General features: G+C 41.4%; 1 protein-coding gene across 2 annotated transcripts in view; it reads right to left on the bottom strand.

The window, feature by feature from the left end:
- TBC1D9 (TBC1 domain family member 9) overlaps positions 1 to 25,083 on the bottom strand; it is a 115,671-nt gene that overhangs the window by 43,874 nt on the left and 46,714 nt on the right. For both annotated transcript variants that reach the window (XM_045466981.1, XM_045466992.1), the window contains exons 2-6: positions 22,004 to 22,114; positions 9,213 to 9,331; positions 2,910 to 3,138; positions 2,217 to 2,478; positions 234 to 441 (exon numbers count right to left, since the gene is read on the bottom strand). In XM_045466981.1, coding sequence (XP_045322937.1) covers positions 234 to 441; positions 2,217 to 2,478; positions 2,910 to 3,138; positions 9,213 to 9,331; positions 22,004 to 22,114 — 929 coding nt within the window. The remainder of the gene's footprint in view (positions 1 to 233; positions 442 to 2,216; positions 2,479 to 2,909; positions 3,139 to 9,212; positions 9,332 to 22,003; positions 22,115 to 25,083) is intronic.

The following is a 25,083-nucleotide window of genomic DNA, read 5'->3' as shown; positions in this document are numbered from 1 at the left end:
GTACAGTCTCCATCTTAAAACTCTAGGCTGCCTTTTCTAGGAAGAAAAGCTCTTACAGGTCACTGAGGGCAATGACAACACACAAAAGGGTGTGGCAGGTGCCAGCAAAGAATTATGAGCATTCACCTATGGTTAAAAGCCAACGAAATGCTGGTAAAAACAACATTCCTGGTTCACACGGAAGAGTATTACAAATGCAGCTCCTAAGAGCTCCCTTTCCCGCTGACACCTACCTCACGGAGTGGGATGATGAGGCTACACAGGTTCTCCTCCTTGCTGGTAAAGCAGATGTAATTTGTGGACACAAACATCTGCCCCAAAATGTGCATTTTGTTGAATGGAGTCCAGAGCGTGCAGTCTGTGTGGCCGTCTAGTTTTTCATCTTTTGGCAGTCGGAAAAGTGCACGGTATCTCTCACTCTTTGCCCTGGCATCAAGATCGCTGGAAGGCAGGAACAGTGTCACCTCACGCAAGAGCAAGGTTTCCGTTCCTTCTCAAGGACGTGTCAGTGGACGTTCCCCAGCCCATCTCTCCGCCCCTCGATCTCGCCAGACGTATCCCTACCTTCTTGGCTTTCTACTGGAGCTAACTCCAACCTATGACTCAAAAGTGTAATATAACTACTTTGATATATTTAGGTCCCTTGTGTAGTCGTTTTACAATCAATATCTATAAATGTTCAAGAATCTTAAGAAAACTAGGCCTGGATAGGAAATCCATTCTTTTTCTAAAGGAATACAATAATTTCTAACAAGATTATTCCATTTGTATTTATCCAGAGCCACTTTCTGGGCTTTACCTTTTAAGAAAGACCTAACGAGAATGCAAACCAGCCTCATGAATCTGCTGGCTATCACTCTCTGTCCTAAAAAGACAACAAAATTGCCTGAGACACAGGAACAACTCATCTCTCCGACAACCAGGGTTTCCAACCTCAGTCCTCTTTGACTACAATCTTTTTTCCTTTTTCCTGCTCATCATGTCGGTTGGTGGTTCAAACCTCTCCTGTCAAACTTCTATGCCGCCTCAACCTCTGGGTGGTGGAGTTTCTGGCTTCACACAGCAAAGAGGAGCTCCCCTCCTCCCATACCCTCCTCCCTTCTACTTGCAAATTACCTCCATCCTCACCTATTCTTACTTCCTTTCCATTTCAGAGGGAGAGGCATCTGCACACACAAGCATCTTTTTCCAGGCCCTTTCAGATGTCACTATTAAAATAACTGGCTTTCTTACAGCTGTAGCTCTGTGCTCCCTCCTTCCCTGCAGCTACCCTCACCACAAACTCATCCCAGGCTAACCTATATTCAAATCTTTTACGTTCTATCAGAGCAACCCCCTCCTTTCCCATTGCATTTCTTGAAAAAGCAAGTCTATACTTGCCTAATTCCTGCTCCTTGCCTTCCATCTGCTATTCAATCCACCACAGTAACACCATTCACCCACAACCACTCCACTGAAACACGTTTCAAATCACCAGGCATCTTAATTGCAGTGATCTCTTGTCAGGTCCCAATTGCCAGCTATATGCCAGCAATTTCCAATTCCATATGTGTTACTGGACCAATCTCCAATGTGATGCTCTGCAGGCAACTCAACATGATCAAAACTGAGCTCTCCCATCCCTTAGACATGCTCTCCCTCTCTCATTCCCCATCTCGGTCCAGGACAATTCCATGCATACACTCACACTTGAGAGCACCGACTTTTTCCTTGCCTTCTCTCTAGCCCCACTCCCCCATCCAGACTTCCAGGATTCTCTGCAGCCTCTTCTCATCCCATGACCTGCCACTTTCCAGGTATTAATGGACTCACTTCCCTCTATGCTCTTCCCTTGTGATTCCTGCATCAGGTTATTCCCTCTGCCTGAAATATCCATCCTACTAAATCTACATAGGCAACTTCTACTACCTCCTGAGAGTCCACTCCAAGCAGCCTCCATTGAGGGCCTTTTCCACCACCCTGCCCCATCTCCCGGTGCGTGTGCCCATGGCGCACCGCCCACAGGTCCGGAAGAGTTCCCGTCACTTTGTGCCAAAGCTGGCTGTCTGCCTCACTCACTGAACTGTGACTGCTTCAGACAGTCTCTTTCAGTTCTGTATCGATACCCAGGAAAGTCTTGAGAACCCTTGAAGTGGTTGAGAAAAGGTTAAATTTCATAAAAGAATGTAAGGGTTTCTTTTTTCTAAAGCTTGTAAGACTCTGTCTCTGTCACCTACCGTTTTAGAGCCGACACTTTTTTAGGAGACTTCTTTTTCAGTTTGGGCAGGGATCTATCTTGTTCAAATCCCTCGTTGTCTAAAAGTTGCCTCATGGCTATGTTGGCGAGCTGCTCCATTAACTTGAAAGTCTCATTGATGTTGAGAAATACAGAGAAGAAATGTTCGCTGGACCTCGTGCTCACTTTGATCACATCAGGGAGAAGCAGCGTGGCATTCTTCTCAAGCTGTGTGATGTCCACCCACCGGATTACCAGCTTGGCTGAGCACAGGGAACAAGGCTGGTCAACACCTGGCTCCTTCAAAGCCCCTGAGGATCCTTCAGCCTCACAACCCAACCCCCAATCTCGGTGCACTCATTTCCTTTGAGCTTGCATGCCCGTATTTATTACTATTTTGTTTGCTTAAGAGACAAACTCAAACCACATAAATTCTGAGTTCATAATCATTATGGATTTAAGTTCACATCAACTGCATTAACTATAACTTTGGTGAATCTTCATTACTTAATAACCATTTTTGTTTACAAGTATTAGACAAAAATAATTGACTTCACTTGTTAAATAGTTAAAACACAGTGTTGACCCAGTCATAACTACAGACCTATTTTTGGCACTTTGATGTGGTTTATGAGTTCAGGGTGAACCTCAGCAGACTCTCCCAAGCTTCCCCCTGAAATTCTAGACAACTCACCTTCCCTTCCCATAAGGAAAGAGTAAAAGCAAAGGTGGTTAATACTGAGGTACATCCAACCCTGACGGGGGACCTTCCCCTTCCAGTAGCTACAAGAATAATAGTTGACGAGCTTCTCTTCCTCGGGCATCCCAAACAGCCTGTGGAATTTCACGATGGCTTCTTTAAACTTCTCCGTGTCATCATCTTCCTTCACATCGTTGATCTTGTTATACTCTGCAATGATGCCCTAAGCGAGGATAAAACAAAGCATGCAGCCAGTATTAATACGACTGGGGCTGCTTTTTTCTGTATGCTATAGATATTGGAGAGGAAAGAAGAGAACAATTTCTAATGCTAGAATTTTCTTTAAAATTGATCAATTATTTTCGAAGGCAACCCCCAAATTCTAAGCCAGTTACCGAGGAGCATCTGCGTACTAAAAGATTTTGAAATGACAATATAGATCTGCGTATCTGTTTGTTGGTGCTAATCATGTTATTAAGTTCACTTAGGATGAAGCCCATAGTTTTATTTTCCAAATGTGAAGATGTAAAGATTTTGCAAGTTCTACTGCTTTTCCTAGCTTACCATGATAGAGCCATCCCAAAGGTCAAGCTCTACTTTTCTCAAAGCTACTTCTACATGGAAAGAATAGAGATGGTTGGCTTTGATGGAGACCAGGGAAGATCCATTTTGAACTAAAGCTATTTTGGGGGTGAGCGGGCTTTGGTAGCGTGCTCTATTAGGGAACTTGAGACAACCATGAGGTGGCTTGAGGGCACTGAACCTCTGGGTGGGAAGAAGTAGCCAGTTCAGAAGAAGGATGGAAAAACCTTTCCCAATTGGCAAATACACCTACAGCCTGTGTGACATTTCAAGTTATCAGTGCCTTTAGAGGGGGATCGAAAATTTTTATATAAGAAGAAATAAACGAATAAATAAATAAAAGTGAATGGGAACCCACTAATAACTAGTAGCAGTCAGGTTCCTAGGCAATCCTGATGGCCAATAGACTGAGAGTAAGCTTGGAGACCCTCAAGTGGGCTAATACTTGCTCTTTCCTGGACCACTTAGCAGAGCTTGGACCTAAAGTCAGAATAAGGAGACTATTAGAAAGAAGTGATGTATAACAAACCAAATGATACCCTTTTTTTGAGTGGAAAAATATTCAAACTACATTATCCAAGATCTACTAAATACCACACTTTTAGAATGCTCATCTAAATTTATGAGATAATTTATGAGGCTACTGAATTGAGAAACAATACTCTGGAACACTCCAGGGCCTAATACACTAATGTCAACAGACCAAGCCTTGCCAAGTAATTTCAAGAGTAAAGGTAATAGTCCCTATTAAGGTTCAACTCCCAACTTCCCCACCTTTAAGAAAAGAGAGGATCCAGAATGAAGAACCTCTCCTTAGTCTGCTATAATTTTTTAGCCAGGTGGACTGGATGATGGAACAAAGGGATGGAATATCTCCTTCCTTTATTTTTTTAATTTATTAAAAAAAATTTTTTTAAACGTTTATTTATTTTTGAGAAAGACAGAGACAGAATGTGAGTGGGTTAGGGGCAGAGAGAGAGGGAGATACGGAATCCGAAGCAGGCTCCAGGCTCTGAGCTGTCAGCACAGAGCCTGACGCAGGGCTTGAACTCACGAGCTGTGAGATCATGACCTGAGCCAAAGTCGGATGCTCAACCGACTGAGCCACCCAGGCGCCCCTCTCCTTCTTTTATGTTCTACAGGCTCTACATAACATACAATTGGTTGCCCTGATTCCAGGCAACAGCTCCACATATAATCCAAATACTTGGGAGGTCCAATATAAATTTAAATATGCAAAGGACACTGACAGAGAATTCACAAAAAGGAAAATTAACTTAGCAAACATAAAAAAAAAGTCCAACCTCATAATCAATCAAAGACAGAAAATTAAAACAAGACCTATTAACTTTGCAAAACCATTTAAACAACCAGATTGTTGAAAAGTAAGCAAATTACACAGGGATTCCAATACACTGATAATCTCTAGTAAGGTCCATTAAAAATGTGTATACTAACTCAGTAACCAACATTTTGCAATCTATCCCAAAGGAAAGAAAAACTATAAGAAACCTTATATGAACACAAGTGTTCACTGCATTATATTACTGTTTGTGTCTGTTCCCCTTGGCCTAGAAGCTAGGGAGACTTCTAGAAAGAGAGGAATTGTAAAGTCAATAGTGGGATGATATGCCATTATTAAAACAACAACTAAAAATTGTATAACAATACCAGTCAAGGAAATAAAGACATGATACAAAACTGTATAGTATGGTAAGACTACTATTATGATAAAATGCACTCCAGAAATCTAGAAAGAAATACACTCTATGGGTTTGGATTATGGCTGCCTCTGTAGTTAATTATTATATTTACAATTTATAAAAGTTAATTAAATCTCAAAATAAATAAATTTGTTGGTTCCCTTCATTACTGGACAACTGGGAATGCTTAAACCATTCATTTGCACATGAATGACATTCTTTCACACATAATTGCATTAATAGCAATTCCTTCTTCATAATTGGTTTCAGGGGAATTATTTGTGACATTTTGGGTGTAATAAAAACAGTGAGAAGAACAGCTATTTGACATAATTGGTTCTTGTTTTATTTTTTGTTTTTTCACGTTTGTTTTTGTTTTCCTCCTGGCTATTGTCACTTCTAAGTTTCAGTTTCCTCCTATAGGTCTTTATTTGCATCTATCATCCAAAGACATGCCATCTGAGGGAGGACTAGGAAATTGTAACGGAGAACCTCAGTAGTGCCTTCTGGATGGGAAAGAGGCCTCACGCCCTTTCCGGCACCAGTCGCTGCCCCCTGGGACGCGGTCAAATGAGGAAACTCACACTCTCTCCATTTACATTACTTTCCAGAAGGTCAGTACGTGACTCAGAAATGAAATGAAGAAGTTATAAAATCAGATGGGTTTTATCAGTAACAGAACTCTCCATTACTCAGGAACCCCTTTTTTGTTTGGAAGCTCTCACCTCCTCCCAGCTTCAAACTGAACCTTTCCAATGTCCTCCTTGTTCTCATTTTTACCCTCTTCATTACGTGCCTAGTCTCTTTAATTACAACAGAGTAGAAATGAACTGAAATCAGCCGTCTTGAAGCAGTGATAAATATCCATCTTGAGGGGCAAAGGGAGGGAGAAAGGGAGAGGGTGATGAGTTGTACGTGTTTTTGTGCTACTTAGCCCTCTCTAATTTTATGTGGTCCAGGTAAAATTCAGTTCTCTCCTTCCACAACATTAGACCCTAAACAGCAATGAAATTCCACTTCTTTTTCAGATTATGAAATTACTACTTGCTCATGTAAAAGTTTAGTGAAGGAGAAGAAATCAAACAGAAATTGACCATCCTGTGGAATTTTAATGAGAAGCAAACTATCAGATCACTTCCTAGAATTCTTCCTTAATCTGGGTATAAAGAAAGGCTTTCGGGGCGCCTGGGTGGCGCAGTCGGTTAAGCGTCCGACTTCAGCCAGGTCACGATCTCGCGGTCCGTGAGTTCGAGCCGCGCGTCAGGCTCTGGGCTGATGGCTCAGAGCCTGGAGCCTGTTTCCGATTCTGTGTCTCCCTCTCTCTCTGCCCCTCCCCCGTTCATGCTCTGCCTCTCTCTGTCCCCAAAATAAATAAACGTTGAAAAAAAAAAAATTAAAAAAAAAAAAAAGAAAGGCTTTCTAACTACGACTAAAAATCTGGAAAGAATTTCTAATCTTGACTAAATAAAACATTTAAGCGTCCCATGGCAAAAACTATCATGAGCAAAGTCAAAAGACAAATGACAAATTCAGAGAAAATATCACCGACAAAAGGCTAATGGCTTTTATATAAAAGAACTTTTAAAAATTAAAGAAAAATAAGACCAAAGTCCCATAGAAAAATAGGCAAAAGACACCAGCAGACAATCTACAGCTATATAAAAATGGCCATTAAATACCTGAGATGTTCAACTTCACTTATAAGTGAGGTATATACAAATTAAAACAACACTAAAATATTTTTCTCCCATCAGATTGACAAAAACTCAAAAGCTTGATAATCTACCTGTGGGTGGATTATCCTGTGGCGAAACAGGCATTCCCCTACAAGCCAATGGGAATGTAAAAGGTTACAATCCCTGTAGCGGGGGGAGGGGGCATTTGGTAATATTCAGCATTTTCTACATGCATTTTCTACTCTACCAGTTTATCTTAAAGACATCCCTACAATACAAAAATACACATGCATATATACATACATGTTTATTACTATATGCATGAAGTATAATTCCTGCATATACTGTATATTTGTGTGTATGTGTGTATATGTAGACAGATAAGTATAATTATAAAATATCGTAAACCACTTAAATGTTCAAGCATAAGAGAGTGTTGAATTCTCTACAGTACGTATACACATAATATGCACCCATTAAAAAGAATTAGGCACTAAATGCAACATGGGAACCTGGATTGGATCATGGAATAAAAAAGGACATGAAATGGCAAAACTGGTAAAATCCAAATCAAGCCTTTAGTTAGCAATATTGCATTAATGTTCATTTCTTAGTTTTGATAAATATACTATGGTTATAGAAGATATTAATATTAATGGAAGCTGAGCGGTAGGGTCTATGGGAATTCTCTGTCCTATCTTTACAGTTCTTCGGTAAATCTAAAAATTAATAATATTTCATCATAAAAACCAAACTATTAAAATGTTTTTTAAATAACAAATAATCACACACAACATGTGGGTACTCTCTATGAACTGATATGAGGTGTTACCCAAGAGTTACTGACTGAAAAGAGCAAATGCAGAGGAGCATATATACATGAAGGCTTATGTGTAAGAATTAAAGAGAAATTAAAAAACAAAACAAAACATATACCAGCCTCTTTTCACAAAAAGAAACACAGGAAGCATAGGCCCGATAACAATGAGGTTGGTTAATTGCAAGGGGTTGGGGAGAACAGGATAGCAAGACTGCAGAAGGGAGTAACATTTTGAGGAATTTAAACTTTCAGAAGTATGTTAAAATTTTCTGCATGCAAAAAATAATATTAAACTACGCGGGAAAGGAGATAGGGCCTGAAACTGAAAGCAAACGGAAACAAATGGCTGATTCCAGAACTGGGATGGAGAAAGTGCAGAGGAGTCTAGGACATCCTGCTATAGCAGAAGTAAAGAAGTGCTCAAAAAAGCAACAGGGACATGTCACAAGGACAAAGGAGGCAATCTGTAGGTGTTTCCTCTAGCTAAACCTGGGAGAGTGTGGGTACCAAAATAATTAAGCCCAGTAATGAAACATTAACAACCGAAAAACAGGAATCCATGAGTCGATACCAAAACAAATAGATAAATAAATGACGAGAGAGCCCTTGCTTATAGTAGAATAGCATTCTTATAAAGAATGCTGGAGTTGGAAAATTATCAGTTTGTAAAAACATCACAGCAAAGATTGGTTCAGACAAAAAAAATCGTCAAGGGATGATTCCTCACTAAATCATGGGGAAATTTTGATAAGGAATAGGATATTTATGTAGCCTTAAAATGTTTTCCTACAGAAAAGTTCAAATTGTTTATTATTTGAAAAGGCAAAATTAGTAACTCTACAGTGGAGAAACTGGGTAGGTAACACCTGGCTGGGGTTATATCGCCCGAGGGGAGATGGGTATCATGTGTCCCCAGAACTGATACTCTTAAAAGCACATAAGATCACTTATGAAGTGCTCCACCTGGGAATACATAATCAGAATCAAATCATAGGAAATATCTGACAAAACCTAAAATGAAAAACATCCCATTAAAAAAACCAGAACTTATACTTAAAATCATGAATGTCATAAAAGACAGAGAAAGGCTATAGAAATGTTCAGATTGAAGAAGACAACAGACGAAAACCAACTCAACAGCTTCCTAAACTAGATCTTGTGCTGGACTGAAAAGAAAAAAATGTTGTACATTGGGTCAATTAACAAAATTGGAATATGTGCCAAATATTAAGGTATGATGTTAATGTTAAATTTATTGTGGGTGATAACTGCAGTGTTATTATTCAATAGAACATTCTTAGAAATACACAGTGAGGTATTTGGAGGAAATTCCTCTCAAATAGAAAGTAAATGAGCACTCAAACGATAATATAGCTGGGTAAAATGCTAACAACAGGAGAATATGCAGTTGGTCTACAGGTATGCTTTACACAATTCTTATTTTTACAACTTTTCCGTAAGTTTGAAATTATTTCCAATTAAAAGTTAAAACTAAACAAAACAGACAACCCACTACCTGTATTTTTCCTCTCACAAATGTGGTGATATCATTCTCGTTTTCAAAGATGGAGAGTGTCTGCAGCAGATTCTGCTCAAGCCATTCCCAGTGTTCAGTGATTTCTTTTCTGGAACCACCTGTACGAATGTAAAGATGATAACAGAATTTTCGGAATTTAAAAGATATGTAAACGGGCTCAATTCATCAATATGCAATGTCACTAAAGGAGACAGCTGCATTTAACTGCTTTCTCCTCTTCAGAGGAGACGCAGAGGACAAGTAGCGATGTGAAAACCCAAGAGTAAGTACTGTGTTATAGTCAAGTCTGACCAGGTGAGTTCAGACACTTTTCGCACACTGTTTCCACGTAGAAGGTAGCAGCATCTCTCCCGTTCACTTTTATGGATTGGGACTTGAGCACTATCTTCCATTTTTCTCCCTCCTAGAACCTGCACTTCACAGAGTGACGTAGATCTTGCTAGGAGACTAGGTTACTTTTGTTAAGCTGCAATAATGAGAGCTTTGGTATGCCACTGGAGGTCTGATGTAACCACCTCCTATAATGGGCAAAAATTATCCCCACTCACTTCAATTATGAATGAGATGTGAAAATGGACTATCGCTAGGGAACAGCCGCCTGGCTCTCACGGGCACAGCTGCCTTGAAATGTAATGGGATGAGGTCATCCTCACAGCCTCCGACCAAGTCTCTACACTCGGGTAGGGAATAAGAAGCATAAGTCACCTCGCCTGGCAATCTCCACATTTAAACAATCCTAGCCTGTAGCCTATGTAACGGGCACTTCTCTGCTCACAACTGCAGGGCATAACACAGAGGCCGTCAGGATGTGGCTGTAAAGACACTGGACTAAATCCCCTCCCCTTTTATTCTTGCCCTGGGATTGTTAACGATCTTGCAGAAAAACAATGTTTTATAAATCATTCATATGCCATATATATAAATCGTATGCACTGCTCATTCCAGAATTAAGGAATGATTTTGTGACTCCACTGATCCAACCTCCTGGCATCTCTTTCAATTTCCAAGCTTCCTTTTATGTGATTTCTTAATAGTGTCTTCCTTCTTTATTCTCTGTCACCAGTAACTCAAGGTATCTCAGAATCTCATTCTGACTCCTGACAAGGAAGGGAGACACGAATGCACCTACAATGATACCAGAACTGTAGGAGGAAAACTAAAATCTCTTTGAGAATGAGGTAGGTTTGAGAGGTTTCAGACCCACTATTTAAGGAGAGGCAAAACAAAACAAAACCCAAGTTCATTTTCTTTTACTTTAAACACCAAAACTGCCTTCACAGAATGCTGACGTAGAGGGTGAAAAGCAGATTTCTTAGTGGAGAGGCAGTTCTGTGAAAACATAAGAGAACAGATTATAGCTCCCTGTGGGCATTTTCCCTGGCTCACTCATTTGGGGTCATAGTCAACCACAAGCAAAGGCAATTGATGATTCTGTACTATGACGTTATGGCGAGAGCTAGAACTCAGAACACCTGGGCCCCCCTCCCTCTGCCACTAGCCGGTTGGATCACTTTAGACAGTCTGTTTAATCTGTGAAATGGAGATGAATGAACAACAGCAACAAAAACCACAACAAATGCTTACCCATTTCAGGGCAATGCTGTAAAAATCCCAAAGAATAATGTCCACAGACATACTTTGGAAAGGAGGAAATATTTTTTCAGATGCAAAGAAGAATGCCCATTTGGAATATTTAGGGAATGGGTTATTCTATAGTTTACCAGAGAGCTTTAAAACATTTTTGATTTCAGGGGAGCCTGGATGGCTCAGTCAAGCGTCCGACTTCAGCTCAGGTCATGATCTCACGGTTCACGAGTTTGAGCCCTGCATCCAGCTCTGTGCTGACAGCTTGGAGCCTGGAGCCTGCTTTGGATTCTGTGTCTTCCTCTCTCCCTGACCCTCCCCTGCTTGTGCTCGCTCTCTCTCTCTCTCTCTCTCTCTCTCTCAAAAATACATCTCAAAGAAGAACATTTGAGACTTTAAAATTCTAAATAGTCATTAGATAATTTTCTAAAATATACTGTGCCCTTCCTTGTCTGTAAACAGGTTACTAGCATCACCAGCTATCACTGGCTGTGATATACAGAGAGAGCCCGGTAAATGCCTGCCATGAGCCCTCCACCCTGGCCATCTGTGCTGGTTTGCACTGTCAGATGTATGCACCTTAGGACAGCGTCAGTCCTGGAGGCCCACGAGTCTGCTGAGGTCCTGCAGACCCATTGGGCACAGTTCCCAGCGTCTGTCTGATCTTGCCTCTCTTCTGCCCCTGCCTCTGTCGACTGCAGATATGCCTTCCACAGGCAGGTTTCCATGTGGTCTGGCTGTTGACTCGTATCTCACCGTGCTCTGCCTTTGACCAAGTAGTCACATCAGACGCTTGACTTTAGACGCCCTGTTAGACTGGCTGCGGAACCCAACCTCAGTTCAACCCCACCAATCCTCAGTTATCCTGGATAGAGAAGTCCATCAGCTATGAGACCTAGGACAGAACAGGTATGCCTTCAGCTTTGTACATGCTGCCTTCAAAGTGTTCTTTGTGTACATATTCCTGTAAGTACACCCATACACCCACCCCATTCCCAACACACACACGGTAAAGATGGCGTACGCATGCATGCACTCATTCAACACACATTCACTCATGCTTCCAACTCTCATGGATATGATACGAAAACATTATGGCCGATTCCCATCTACCAATAACCATCTGACCGCTCCTGTATTCGTGTTCAGATTTACAATCTACAGCCATACCACCCTGAATGCGCCTGCTTTCATGTGAAGTTCAGATTCACTATACACATTGTTTCCCCACCTATTGCCTTCTCTGCTGCCCCAAGACCTCCTGTTCTCCACCCCGTTGTCCCACCCAACATTTCCATAACTTATACCTTCTACCACCTAACGCCATTTGCACCACTGGCTCTTCTCTACACTTCTTGCTGCTCAGGATGTGAATCCCCACATTTCTATCTTCAGTTACCATCACTGCCCTCCCCACTGCTGCTGCTTGTGCTATTTCTGTCCCGCTCTCCATCTCCTGTTGTTTCTCCCACACTTCTCAGTGACACATGAAAAGGCTGGCCTTCTAGAATGAGCCGCTCACTGAGGAGCTGACGCCGCACATCTCAACATCTTTAGGTCTTGCAGCTCTTTCAGCTTACTCAGTGCCGTGGGCCTGCTTCTCTACTACCAAACAGGTTCTGGAGGTTTCTTCTGGCTACATCTACATCTAAGACTCCAAAGTTCCAGAAGACTGAGCTCTAGATAAGAAAGAACCTTGTGTACCATTATATGAAACCATCATCACCATATACTAGTGGAGAAAAGAAAGTCTCATGTATTAGCGAGAAAAGAAAGCCATCAGCCAATGGTAGTTTCAGGAATTAACTATGGATACTTATCTGTACCCAACGGATACTTTCCAGGGTGAGTAATGAAATACACCTTTTACATTTACTGCTTACTAGACAAAAGCACCATATTCTCTGAACGCTTTGCTAAATTCACAAAGGGTAAATGAAGACAGGGGTTCAGGGCTCCATGTTCTACAGTCTAAAAGTATGACAACACCTATAAAGCAGAGCCAGATTTCCTGACCCAGCAGACAAAACAGATTCTGAAGATGCCAGTCTCATAAAAAGTCTTTCTGAAATCAGGTGTCCATTTCTGTCCACTTCTCACTCCAGAACAGAGTCCACGTTACATCTGAGAGATCACAGAGCAAATGCCCTGCCAACAGTTTGGGAACAACTGTCACTCTGGCAGACCACTCTTTAGGAAGGAGCGAAACTCCAACAACACCATGTTGCAATCCTAAATGTTCCTTAGAAATAGCTCTTTCGTTTCTCAAGAAACTAAATACAAGGGCTGCAATATTTAAGATGTTGGGACTTTTCTTTTGTTATTTTTTAAGGTGAGATGCCACGAAGCTCTTGTGCCATGACTGTGAATAGGGGCAGGTCTATTTACCCAGCAGTTTGAGCAGAATGTGCTGGACGCTCAGAATAAGAAAGGAAGGGCTTGGCTGTCGATTTTCTGGAAAAGGCTTCATTTACAGAGATACAGCAAGAAAAACAAGCTGACCTGACTGTGCATTCAGCTGGAACAACAAAGGAAGCCGGTGTCGAGAATGAGAACCCTTCAGGAAATCCAAGTTAACCCAAGTTAAATCATTCTGCAGTAATAAAAACTACATTGACACATGATGGGCTTAAGGTTACCGAGAAATTAATTTTGGAAAAGTGGGAATCTTTATCATTCAGAGTAGAGTTTTGTTTATGTTTTGTTTTGTTTTATTTTTAAGAATACTAGTCACAGGCCCTGTGCGTATACCTGGGCAAAATGTAAACATTATTTAAGATGATGAAAAATACAAAATCATCCTAGCCTAAACTCTCATCTAGCTTTAAATGTATCTTAAAGCACATAAAGACTACTGGAAATAAAAAGGAAAAAGCATTAAGAGGGACCCACAAATGGATTCTATCAGATCTGGCCTCTGAGGATTAAGAACAAAGGCTAAGGCCCTACGGATAGATATCCAGCAGACATTTCCTTGTGATGCAAAACCTATGTTTAAGTGCAGTAAAAGTATGACTGAGGTTGGATTATCTGGAATAATAAGCAGCCTGGTTATCGGGGAGCCAAAACCACATCACGGAGCAGAACACAGACTTTGATGTCAACAAAGTACACCTGTTTCAAAAGTACACATACTGACTTTGGGATCATAGGTAAATTAGCTCATTTCTGTGCTTCAAACACCTCATCTGTAATACACAGGTAACAACACCTGCCACATTGGTTTGTGCTGGAATCAAAGAAGATAATACGGGCATGTGAAGTCCTTAGCACAGGTCAAGAAAATACAAAGCACTAAATAAACAGTCGCCTTTGCCACCCTAAGTAGCGGAACATAAAGATCTCATCTTGATTTGTGATGGAGAAGATATTTTGAAAGTCCCATGTCAGGGCACTAAGACATCAGCTATTTAACCCTTGCCTGACTAACATGCACTCAGCAGAAATCTCTCTGGCCATGGCATCATTCTGTTTGGATTGCAAAGTGTACACATTATTGAAGTAAGGCATGCATAGAACTCCTTGTGGAACTATTGTAAACTTTTTTTTTTTTCACATTTATTCATTTTTGAGAGAGAGACAGACAGAATGTGAGCGGGGGAAGGGCAGAGAGAGAGAGGGGGACACAGAATCTGAAGCAGGCTCCAGGCTCTGAGCTGTCCGCACAGAACTCATAGGCTGCGAGATCATGACCTGAGCCAAAGTCGGACGCTTAACTGACTGAGCCACCCAGGCGCCCCACTTCTTATTTTTTTAACATATTTTTTAAATGTTTATTTATTTTTGAGAGAGAGGTACAGAGTGTGAGCAGGGGAGGGGCAGAGAGAGAAGGAGACATAGAACTGGAAGCAGGCTCCAGGCTCTGAGGTGTCAGCACAGAGCCCGACGTGGGGCTTGAACTCATGAAACACAAGATCATGACCTGAGCCGAAGTCAGATATTTAACTGACTGAACTGCCCAGGAGCCCCTGTAAGCTTCTCATATAACTCTGTTTATAATCTCTTACCGGTCATAACAATATGCTCATAGCTTCATAACACTTTGACAAAAGAGAAACCCAGGTAACTCATCCAGCCTTGACTATAAGAATCAGTGGTTGATGTCCTTATTTTACTTTTTCACTTAAGTGCCAAGGTCCTCTCCCACTCTGATGGAAAGAATGTAAACGGCTATCTTTCTGGAAGGCAATCAAGCTAGAAATACTAAAAGCCTTACAGATATGTGTGTTTTTTTGGCTCAGCATAACTATTTCTATAAATTTATCCTCAAGTGATAATTAAAGGAATGTGAAAAGATTTTTTTCAGAGGATACTGATTAAGGCTGTTCAACATGCAATTAACATTGGGGGGGGGAAGACCTACATTTCCAATAATACTGTGTCAGTTAGATAAATTATGTTACATGCACAATAAAATATCTGCCTATTAAAACTGACATTAGAGAAATAGGTTTTATTAATGTGGATAGTCTATACATAGATGTATGTATGTACAAATATACCTATGTAAGTGTATGTATAGACACACACACACACAAAGTCTGAAAGGTGATTTGGAGGGTGGTACTGTTTTCAAATTTTTATTCTTTTTTCTTATTCTATATTTTCTATTTCCTGCAATGAACATGTATTGCTTAAAGAAAAAAAGGAAGTTCTTTTTTTTTTAAGCTGCTATGTTCCCAAGGATACGAGAGTAGTTCTTGAGGTACACAGACCAAGAAAGGATTATAAAATACCAACTTCCACACTACGTGTACCTCATGTGGATGGCAACTAAATTACCCCCACATTTTCTCTATCAATTGTAGAGAAATGGCAGAAACAGAATTAGCAATCTTTAATTAAACTCTGGGTCTTACCAGTTGCTGGCTAAAAGAATGTTTAATCATAAAAGCCAGGATGGTGTTGGCTAGGCTGGGAAGGGGGAGAGCTGAGAACTTGGTCTCAGCTCTGCACTAACCAGCTACAGCTAGCATTGTGAACCTGGGCGATTCCCCTTGCCTCTATCCTATTAAAATAAAGATGTTAGACAAGATGGCAGCTAAAATATCTTTCAGTTCTGAAAAAGCTTCTCTTATAGCAAAGACTTAGTTCTGAATGAACATCTAGGCTCAGATGAAATTCTGGGATGGTAAAGAAAAGAGAAACTAAATCAATAGGCAGCCAAATCAAGGCAGCATGCAGGGCTGTGTCATCTGTGAAATGCCCATCAAACACACACCCTCCACCCTGTTTCCTTTATCAGTCCTGCTGGAAGGTCAGATGTATCTAGAGGGAACTGTCAACAGCTCCTTCTTTCTTTCTGTTTGTTGCTCTTCTTGGCGGTCCCAGACTTCCTCTGTAGACAACGTCCTTGGAAATACCACCATTTTTATGTGTCTGTATTTTCACTGAGGTTGTATAACCCTTCTTACTGTTAGAATCTTCTCTAGTTCTTCTAATGGGGAAAGCCAAATGGGTTGCCTTCTACTTAAATCCACTGAAGGCCAAGGAGGACAGAGAGAACTAGACTCTCTCCTGCCTCTGGGGCACCAAGTCCAAAACACTAGCTGCTGGGGGAAGACCTATAGCTGTTTAGCGCCCTAGTGAGAGTCTCAGGTGCAAAACAGTTAGTCAACTGACTGGTGGGGAGTGGGGGCGACTGTCAGAATATAACGAGCTCAACAAAGCTGGCTGGCCAAATCCCTAGGATACTGCTTTCTTTATGATCGTAGAGATCGCAAAAGGTATAATTCACTGCATACACCACTGAGCAAAACGCACTTCAGCAAGCTACAATTGATGGTGTGATGGAATATTAACCAAAGAGAATGGTGGCTTCATTTTGGGCAGTAGTGAAAAGACACGGCCATTATTAGGAAGGTTTTTGGCTCTCCTTCCCAATTGAAGGTCTCAAGGAAATGTAAAGCATCAATTTCTTCAAACCAATCTGGATACAACTGTTAAAAGATTAGAAGAAGCATATGAAAATAGTGTTTTACCAAATAACTCCTGCTTTTTTTTCCCATTCTTCTTTATGGATCATATTATCGCCAAGGGCCAGGTGATTATTATATTGGGAGCAAGTGAGACTAGGCCCATAAGACTCCTTCTGCCTGGCTCTTTGTGGCTCAAGTGAAAGGCAAGTCAAACGAATAGGATTTACCACTGCTCTTCTATAGAAAGTAGTCTACGTCAAGACTCTGACAGTAGATGCTTCCTTCAATTCAATTGACATGTTGAAGGTTCACAAGGTGCATGGCACACAAGGTTTTGTAATGCTATGGGTTCTACAGGGCAGTGAGTTAGACTCACCCAGTTTTCTGCTGAAGCTTCTCCCTACAGCAAAGACTCAAGAAATTGAAGCAAATTAAAAAGCTCTTGACATACTGTCTCACCAACACCAACTCTGTAGTTTACAAAAAATAACACTAAAATTACAAACCAGAAGGTCAGCATATCAGAGAAATCTGAAAGCTGGCAGCTTCCGCTCTCAAAATCCTCTCCTGAAAGGGAGCCAGCTATTTGGGTTTTAAATGGAAATCGATAAGAAGGGCTAATGGGTGAATGGGACTTTCACGGTGGTTGTCACTTCCGTGGAGTCTTCCACAAGGAAATTCTGGAGCTCTCTCTATGGGTAATCAATACATACAAAAGCTAAAACTGTTCTGGGTTTATGATAATGAGATCATACAGTTGTGACAGGCATTACTTACTGGGAAAATGAAAGTACATCTCTTTGTGGTATAAATTATGCCATCAGCATTTACTGCCTAGTGTTCCTTAGCCTTGTTTTGGCAAATAATTCAGGAACAATTCAGCTTTGTAACTCTGGGCTCTTTCCCACATGAGCTTTCACAGGAGCATGTGCTTCGTAGAATGGCAAAGTCCCAGAAACAAACTGAAGAGTAGTAATGTCAGGTAACAGGCAAAATAAAACAAAACAAAAAAAAAAGGATTAAGGCTGAGAGGGCAGGAAAAGAAGAGTCATGAGGCACAAACCAGCAGCTCATAGAAGTGTAAAAGCACACTGACCTGGGAAGGGCAGGCACCTAGAGCACTAGAAAGGCAGATAGGAGAGCTCTAAGGAGCTCCAGGCTCCAAAGGATCTCAAAAGCCTCTGGGCACAAGTGCTAGGCTGGAAGGTGAAAGAGAATGTGTGAAAGTGTCCTTTGCACACACATGTTAAGTCAAGTAGTTTAGTGGTTCTGTCTGATTTCTAATTCCCTTTCTTTTTATTTCTTCACTTGCTGGCTACAATGCCTATTTTAACAGGATTCTAGAATGTTTGCCAACTAAATGTGACACTTTCCTCACCAACCACCCCAGGGCATTCCCCACTCTACAGTAGCTATTGGGTTCTTCCCTTTTGTATTGAATAAATGGCACAGATGGCTGGAATGTTAACTTACAGGAGTCTGGGTTACACTGGTAAGTCTGTCTTCTTCAGGGTCCCAGCTTCCCTCTTCCTTTAGCCTTTATCTCCTTCCTCTCACTCCAATCCCCACCCTTCACCCCTTGGTGGTTTTCTCCATGCCCTGCACCCTGATGCCATTCCTTCATTCACCAGAATGCATAAATGACTGATATATTCCATCATGTCTCATGGGGCTGTTTGCATCTTAACCAGAGTAACTTGAAAGGGATACAACACTACAATGTTAGAATTTCAGGTACCATTAAATCCTTGAGGGAGCATGAATAGAGCACTGGAGCCTTCCGGCAGCTGGGACTCACACCCAGATCATTTCCTCTACCTATGTAAAAGGCCAGCTGAGATTCCTGACTTTAGTTGGGCACCCTGCAATCAACTGGCAGCGTGTGGTACTGGTTCACACTGGGCTATAACTGAATATTTACTTATGTTCTCAAGAGCAGAGACCGGATCTAATTATTTCTGTATCTTTAGATCCGAGCACAGCACTTCCTACTGAGTAGAGATCAGTTCAAAGACTGAACAAAGTCAACTGAAAAAGCTCCCAATGGCCAAAGCTAGAATGATTTGAGCAACAAAATAAAGTGGTACTGGACTGCCCCAAAGCATACAATAAATATATATGATTCCATACTGATAAAAATAATTGAATAAATTAAAATTCCCCACTCCTTAAGGGTGGACTGTGCATAGTGACTTCTTCCCTGAGAGTATACAGCATGGAGAGGAGGAAAAAATAGTAACATAACAGTGGAGAAACCCAAAAAACACTACTTCCGCTGGGTGATCAAAGAAAACATCGTCAGTCATACATTGACAATAGGTACCCTTGCTTGACATAATGTGATAAAAATAGCACTTTATCTCTGTGATGTTCCTCAGCAAAAATCCATCACCTCAGCTTAATCATGAGAAAAACATCAAATTCCAATAGAGGGACCTTCGATAATATACCTGACTAGTATCCTTTAAAAGTGGCAGGGTCATCAAAAACAAGGAAAGCCTGAGAAACTTCCACAGCCAAGAAGAACCTAAAGAGACATGACAAAAAAATGTAGTATCCTGGATAGGATCTTGGAACAGAAAAAGGACATTAAGTAAAAACTAAGGGAATCAAGGGGTGCCTGGGTGGCTCAGTCGGTTAAACGTCTGACTCGACTTCAGCTCAGGTCATGATCTCATGGTTCATGAGTCTGAGCTTTGCAATCAGCTCTGTGCTGACAGCATGGAGCCTGTTTGGGTTTCTGTCTCCCGCTCTCTCTCTCTGCCCCTCCCTCACTTGCTATGTCTCTCTCAAAAAAATAAAAATAAACTTAAAAAATTTAAAAAAAAAACTAAGGATATCTAAATAAGCTATGGATTTTGTTTAGTAATAGTGTATCAATATGAGCTCATTAGCTAAAACAAATGTACCATAGTAAGATGTTAATAATAAAGGAAACAATGTGTGTGAAGGGCAGATAGGTGCTCTCTGAACTATCTACTCAATTTTTCTATAAATCTAAAACTGTTCTAAAAAATAAAGTCTAATTTGAATTGAACCAGAAAAGACCCCAAATAGCCAAAGCAACCTTGGAAAAGAAAACCAAAGGAGGCATCACAATCCTGGACTTCAAGCTATACTACAAAGCTGCAATCATCAAGACAGTATGGTATTGGCATAAGAACAGACACTCAGATCAATGGAACAGAATAGAGAACCCAGAAATGGACCCACAAACGTGTGGCTAACTCATCTTTGACAAAGCAGGAAAGACTATCCAATGGAATAAAGACAGTCTCTTCAGCAAGTGGTGCTGGGAAAACTGGACAGCGACATGAATAAAAATGAACCTGGACCACTTTCATACACCATACACAAAAATAAACTCAAAGTAGATGAAAGACCTAAACATAAGACAGGAAGCCATCAAAATCCTAGTGGAGAAAGCAGGCAAAAACCTCTTTGATCTTGGCCGCAGCAACTTCTTACTCAACACGTCTCTGGAGGCAAGGGAAACAAAAGCAAAAATGAACTACTGGGACCTCATCAAAATAAAAAGCTTCTGCACAGCAAAGGAAACAATCAGCAAAACTAAAAGGCAACCTACAGAATGGGAAAGGACATTTGCAAATGACATAGCAGATAAAGGGCTAGTATCCAAAATCTATAAAGAACTTATCAAACTCAACATCCAAAAAACAAATAATCCAGTGAAGAAATGGGCAAAAGACATGAACAGACACTTCTCCAAAGAAGACATCCAGATGGCCAACTGACACATGAAAAAATGCTCAACTTCACTCATCATCAGGGAAACACAAATCAAAACCACAATGAGATACCACCTTACACCTGTCAGAATGGCTCACATTGACAACTCAGGCAACAACAGATGTTGGCGAAGATGTGGAGAAAGAGGATCTCTCTTGCATTGTTGTTGGGAATGCAAGCTGGTGCAGCCACTCTGGAAGACAGTATGGAGGTTCCTCAAAAGATTAAAAATAGAACTACCCTACAACCCAGCAGTTGCACCACTAGGTATTTATACAAGGGATACAGGTGTGCTGTTTCGAAGGGACACATGCACCCCAATGTTTCTAGCAGCACTATCCACAATAGCCAAAGTATGGAAAGAGCCCAAATGTCCATCGACGGATGAATGGATAAAGAAGACGTGGTGTACGTATACAATGGAGTATAGCTCGGCAATCAAAAAGAATGAAATCTTACCATTTACAGCTACATGGATGGAACGGGAGGGTATTATGCTAAGTGAAATTAGTCAGAGAAAGACAAGTATCATATGACTTCACTCATATGAGGACTTTAAGAGACAAAACAGATGAACATAAGGGAAGGGAAACAAAAATAATATAAAAACAGGGAGGGGGACAAAACAGAAGAGACTCATAAACATGGAGAACAAACAGAGGGTTACTGGAGGGGGTGTGGGAGGGGGGATGGGCTAAATGGGTAAGGGGCACTAAGGAATCTACTCCTGAAATCATTGTTGCACGATATGCTAATTTGGATGTAAATTAAAAAATAATAATAATAAAATAATAAAAATAAAATAAATATAAAGTTTATTATAAATAATAATAAAAACCACGTGGCAGTAAAAATGAAAAGAAAAGGGTTCTGTGTCCTTGCTTTTCCTATGGTTATTTGTAAAGGCACAGGCAAACGAATAACTATAAAACCTTGGCCACTTTGGATGAAACATTCTTGTGAGAGATCCAACAATGGCAGAGCTGTTGACCACCATTTTAAACACAGGACATTATTCCAGATTATCATCAGGAAAAAGAGTTGATCCCTACCCAAGGAGGAAGCACTGTGCTAGGATATGTGTGTATCACTCAGTACACTCAAGTGTTTCACGTGTTTCTCTTCATTTCCCAGCTGCCCATGGAGTTAGGTTGGAGTCGTGTGACTGGTTCAAACCAACAGAGTGTGAGTGGAGGTGGTGTGTGACACGTCTGGGCCAAGGAAGTTAAATGCAGGTGTGCCTCTACCTCCCTCTTTCCCCTTCTAAGTTGTCCTCCTACGGAGGCTTTGTGTCACTGCGGATGGAGGAGGCCACAGGATCCACACAAGACTTCACCAGAGTGAGAAAGAAACCGCTCCTGCATTAAGCCATTGAGATTTGGGGTTCATCTGCCGAAATGGCTATGGTTGTTACCCTAAAATACCAAGAGACTGCATTCCCAAATAAAGGCTCCTTCCTCTCTGGCCGAAAGTTACGAATCATAAGGTTTCTCGGTATTTCTGAATATCACTACTTACCACAGGCGATGGTCCAATAGACCAAAGAGTCAGGAGTCTGGTACAGGATTCGGTAAGGAGCCACCCGGGCACTGGAGTCCAGCACGACATCAAGGGTACCCACGAGAAGGCCTGAGGGTGGAGAAGGCAGAAAAATGCTTAGGGGTTTCCCCAGGGCTTCCCCAAATTCCCAGAGGCAGTGTCAACACACCCCTTCGGCTGGACCTCCCAATGGTCTTCCTCTACAACCCTTCTCGACAAGCCCTCTCCTGTCGCACCCGGCCGTGACAAAATTTTCATCTTGAACATTCTGATGCTGGCTCTATGTGACTTGTTCCAACAACCACCAAGAGAAACAGCACAGGCTGGAAGGCAGTCTGCTGGTTTCAAAAGCAAGCGAAGGCTAGCAAAGCTGGTAGCTCAGTCTGCATAAGCTGGTATTCATAAATGCCCATTTAAAATAAAAATAAGTAAGGTATTAAGCATTTACATGTTGGTGTCTCTGCTCTACCTACATGAGACCCAATGTGCATTATTTTCTCCCCCTCTCCACCTAAGAAACCCAGCCTTAATTTGAGTAACTTGCCAAGGCCAGAACTAGTCATGTCTATCTGAGTTACTGTGTCAGGCTGGCCTACATATTATTTTAATCTGCCCCACTTTTCTTCATATTGGAAAAGTATAGTTCAGCTCAGCAACCATCAAATCAGTACCTACTACGTTCAAAGCAAACTCTGTGGGCACAAAACATAATAAGATAGAGAGTCCTTAAGGTATTTATAATCTAGGAGGAAAGAAGGCCAAACAGAGTCTTAACACTTGTTTAGGAGTGAACAAGGGCTGTGAAACAAGCATTTTCTCATCTCAGTTCCCATCGCAGAGGCAGAGTCCTTTGCCATTTGTCACATCAAACATTAAAATGATTGGAAAGGCAAAAAATGCCAGGAAGGCATCCTGGTAACATACAGTAGAATTCTGTGGGTCAGGAACCTCACTGATCTGTCCGGGCCCTGGGGAAAACTTGCCCACATCATCCAAGTCTGTCCAGGAAGCCTGAATAGCCAACACATGATTTTTACCTTTTTATTTGTGAGAAATGCAAATACTCAATATGCTGCTGCTCACTTAAGAAGAGGCAGCGCCTTGGGGAACCTGTGTGGCTCAGTCAGTTAAGCCTCCAACTCTTTTTTAAGTTTATTTATTTTTGAGAGCAAGAGAGAGAACATGTGAGAGCAGGGGAGGGGCAGAGAGAGAGGGGGACAGAGGATCTGAAGCAGGCTCTGTGCTGACAACAGAGAGCCTCATTTGAGGCTTGAACTCACGAACCATGAGATTATGACCTGAGCTGAAGTCAGAAGCTCAACTGACTGAGCCACCAGGTGCCCCAAGCACCAGACTCTTGGATTGCAGTGCGTGCGTGCATGTGCGTGTGTGTGTGTGCATGTGCGTGCGTGTGTGTGCATGTGCGTGTGTGTGTGTGCGTGCATTCTCTCTCGCTAGAAGTGCAAGTCTATCTTAAAACCACCATTCCTCCAAGTCTCCCCTCCAGGAAAGTGTGCCTCTTTTATCTATCCTAAGCTGGGATTAGGCACTAAACGTTTTCTCCACTATTCTAAAATAACATGGACACACACACAAACTCCACAAAGTCAAATAAACTAGATCCCTTACTTGGCAAGATGACTCCAAAATATCCCTATAAAGTAAATGCCCAGAATTATTCCAAGGTCAGATGGAAATCAGCACACAGCAGGACTTGGACTCAGAAGAATCAACTAGAAACTCTGACTAGTTTTCATCTTAAGGCAAGGCATTTTATTTTCAATGGTTTGATTTTCTCAATGATACAATGGAGACAATATCACAACTACAAGATTGCTCTGGTAATAAGACAAAATATAATAGGATTTAGGGGCAAGAGGCAGAATAGAATAAGGGCTTAAGAAACCTGGTCTAGAACTTGCCAAGACATTCCTTTGTTTAATTCGACTTATCCTTAGATGGCATGTTTACTGAAAATGGTTTGGAGTAGCACTGATGGTGGTCAAGGCTTAGAGGGGGAGGCTAAAGGTCCAGGCTCCCTTGCTCTGCTACTGTTGAAAATAAGTAGCCTCCCAGAAGCATGAACCTGACCCATAGCAGGCTTTGCATAAACTTCTGCAGAATCTGAACCAGAAGTTCTTCTGAAACTGTCACCACCAGTATGTCTTGATGTGTTGTCTTCTATTAATGTCTTGAGGTTTGGTTCCTACCATATCGAATACTTTGATGTGCACCATACCACTGAAATTCACTTCCTTCTGCTCTGGCAGCCTGGGGTCATGGACTGAGCCAGTGTGCAGTCACCCAGGGTTCAGAAGAGCTTAGCTCTGACCCTGACTCTGTTATAGCCAGTTCCGTGGTGTGAACATGCCATAACTTCTCGTTGTTTTGACTGCCTCAGTTGTAAAGTGATCATACTAGCACTTGCCTTCCTGCCCCAGGGTTATTAGTCAAGAGGCCTATGGGAGATTAACCGTAGGCAAGTCCTGTAGTTGTCCTTGGTCTTTGCCCAAGGACAGGAACCTGTTTAGGCTCACTCCAAACCACAGTGACCATAGCCACCTAAACACACCAGGAAAAACAGTCCTTCACTAGAGTGGAAATTAATTCATTTGTTTGATCTGGACTGTATAACATACATTAAAAATAAAATCCCAACAGCCTGTAGTTTTCCATGGGGTAAATTTCCACATAATGCCACACATGTGTTGCATTTTTGTTTTCTTTAATATGACATGGATTTACTGCAAAGAGCTCTAATTACTTTTCAATTATCTGCAGATGGAAGGGTATATTAATAGGAAAAGCAGAAAAGAATGCCAGCTAAACTGGATTCCCTTCAATGTGAACTAGAAATACAAATACATCGCTCATAACTGAGTGTTTGTAATACTTTACTTTTCTTGAATCTAAAAGAAATGAAACTCCCCCAATACTGGAAATGTCACCTACGTTGGTTCTAAAGAACACACACTTCAGTCTGGGGTTAGGGAATTCAGTCAAGGATTAGCCTTGGTTTAATGAGCCCCTAAAAGAGTGTCATCACAGATAAAGATTCT

The sequence above is a fragment of the Leopardus geoffroyi genome, chromosome B1 (assembly GCF_018350155.1).
Source record: "Leopardus geoffroyi isolate Oge1 chromosome B1, O.geoffroyi_Oge1_pat1.0, whole genome shotgun sequence".
Taxonomy (NCBI): Eukaryota; Metazoa; Chordata; class Mammalia; order Carnivora; family Felidae; genus Leopardus; species Leopardus geoffroyi.
Note: the sequence above shows the minus strand (reverse complement) of the source record. Positions and strands in the feature narration are given on the sequence as shown.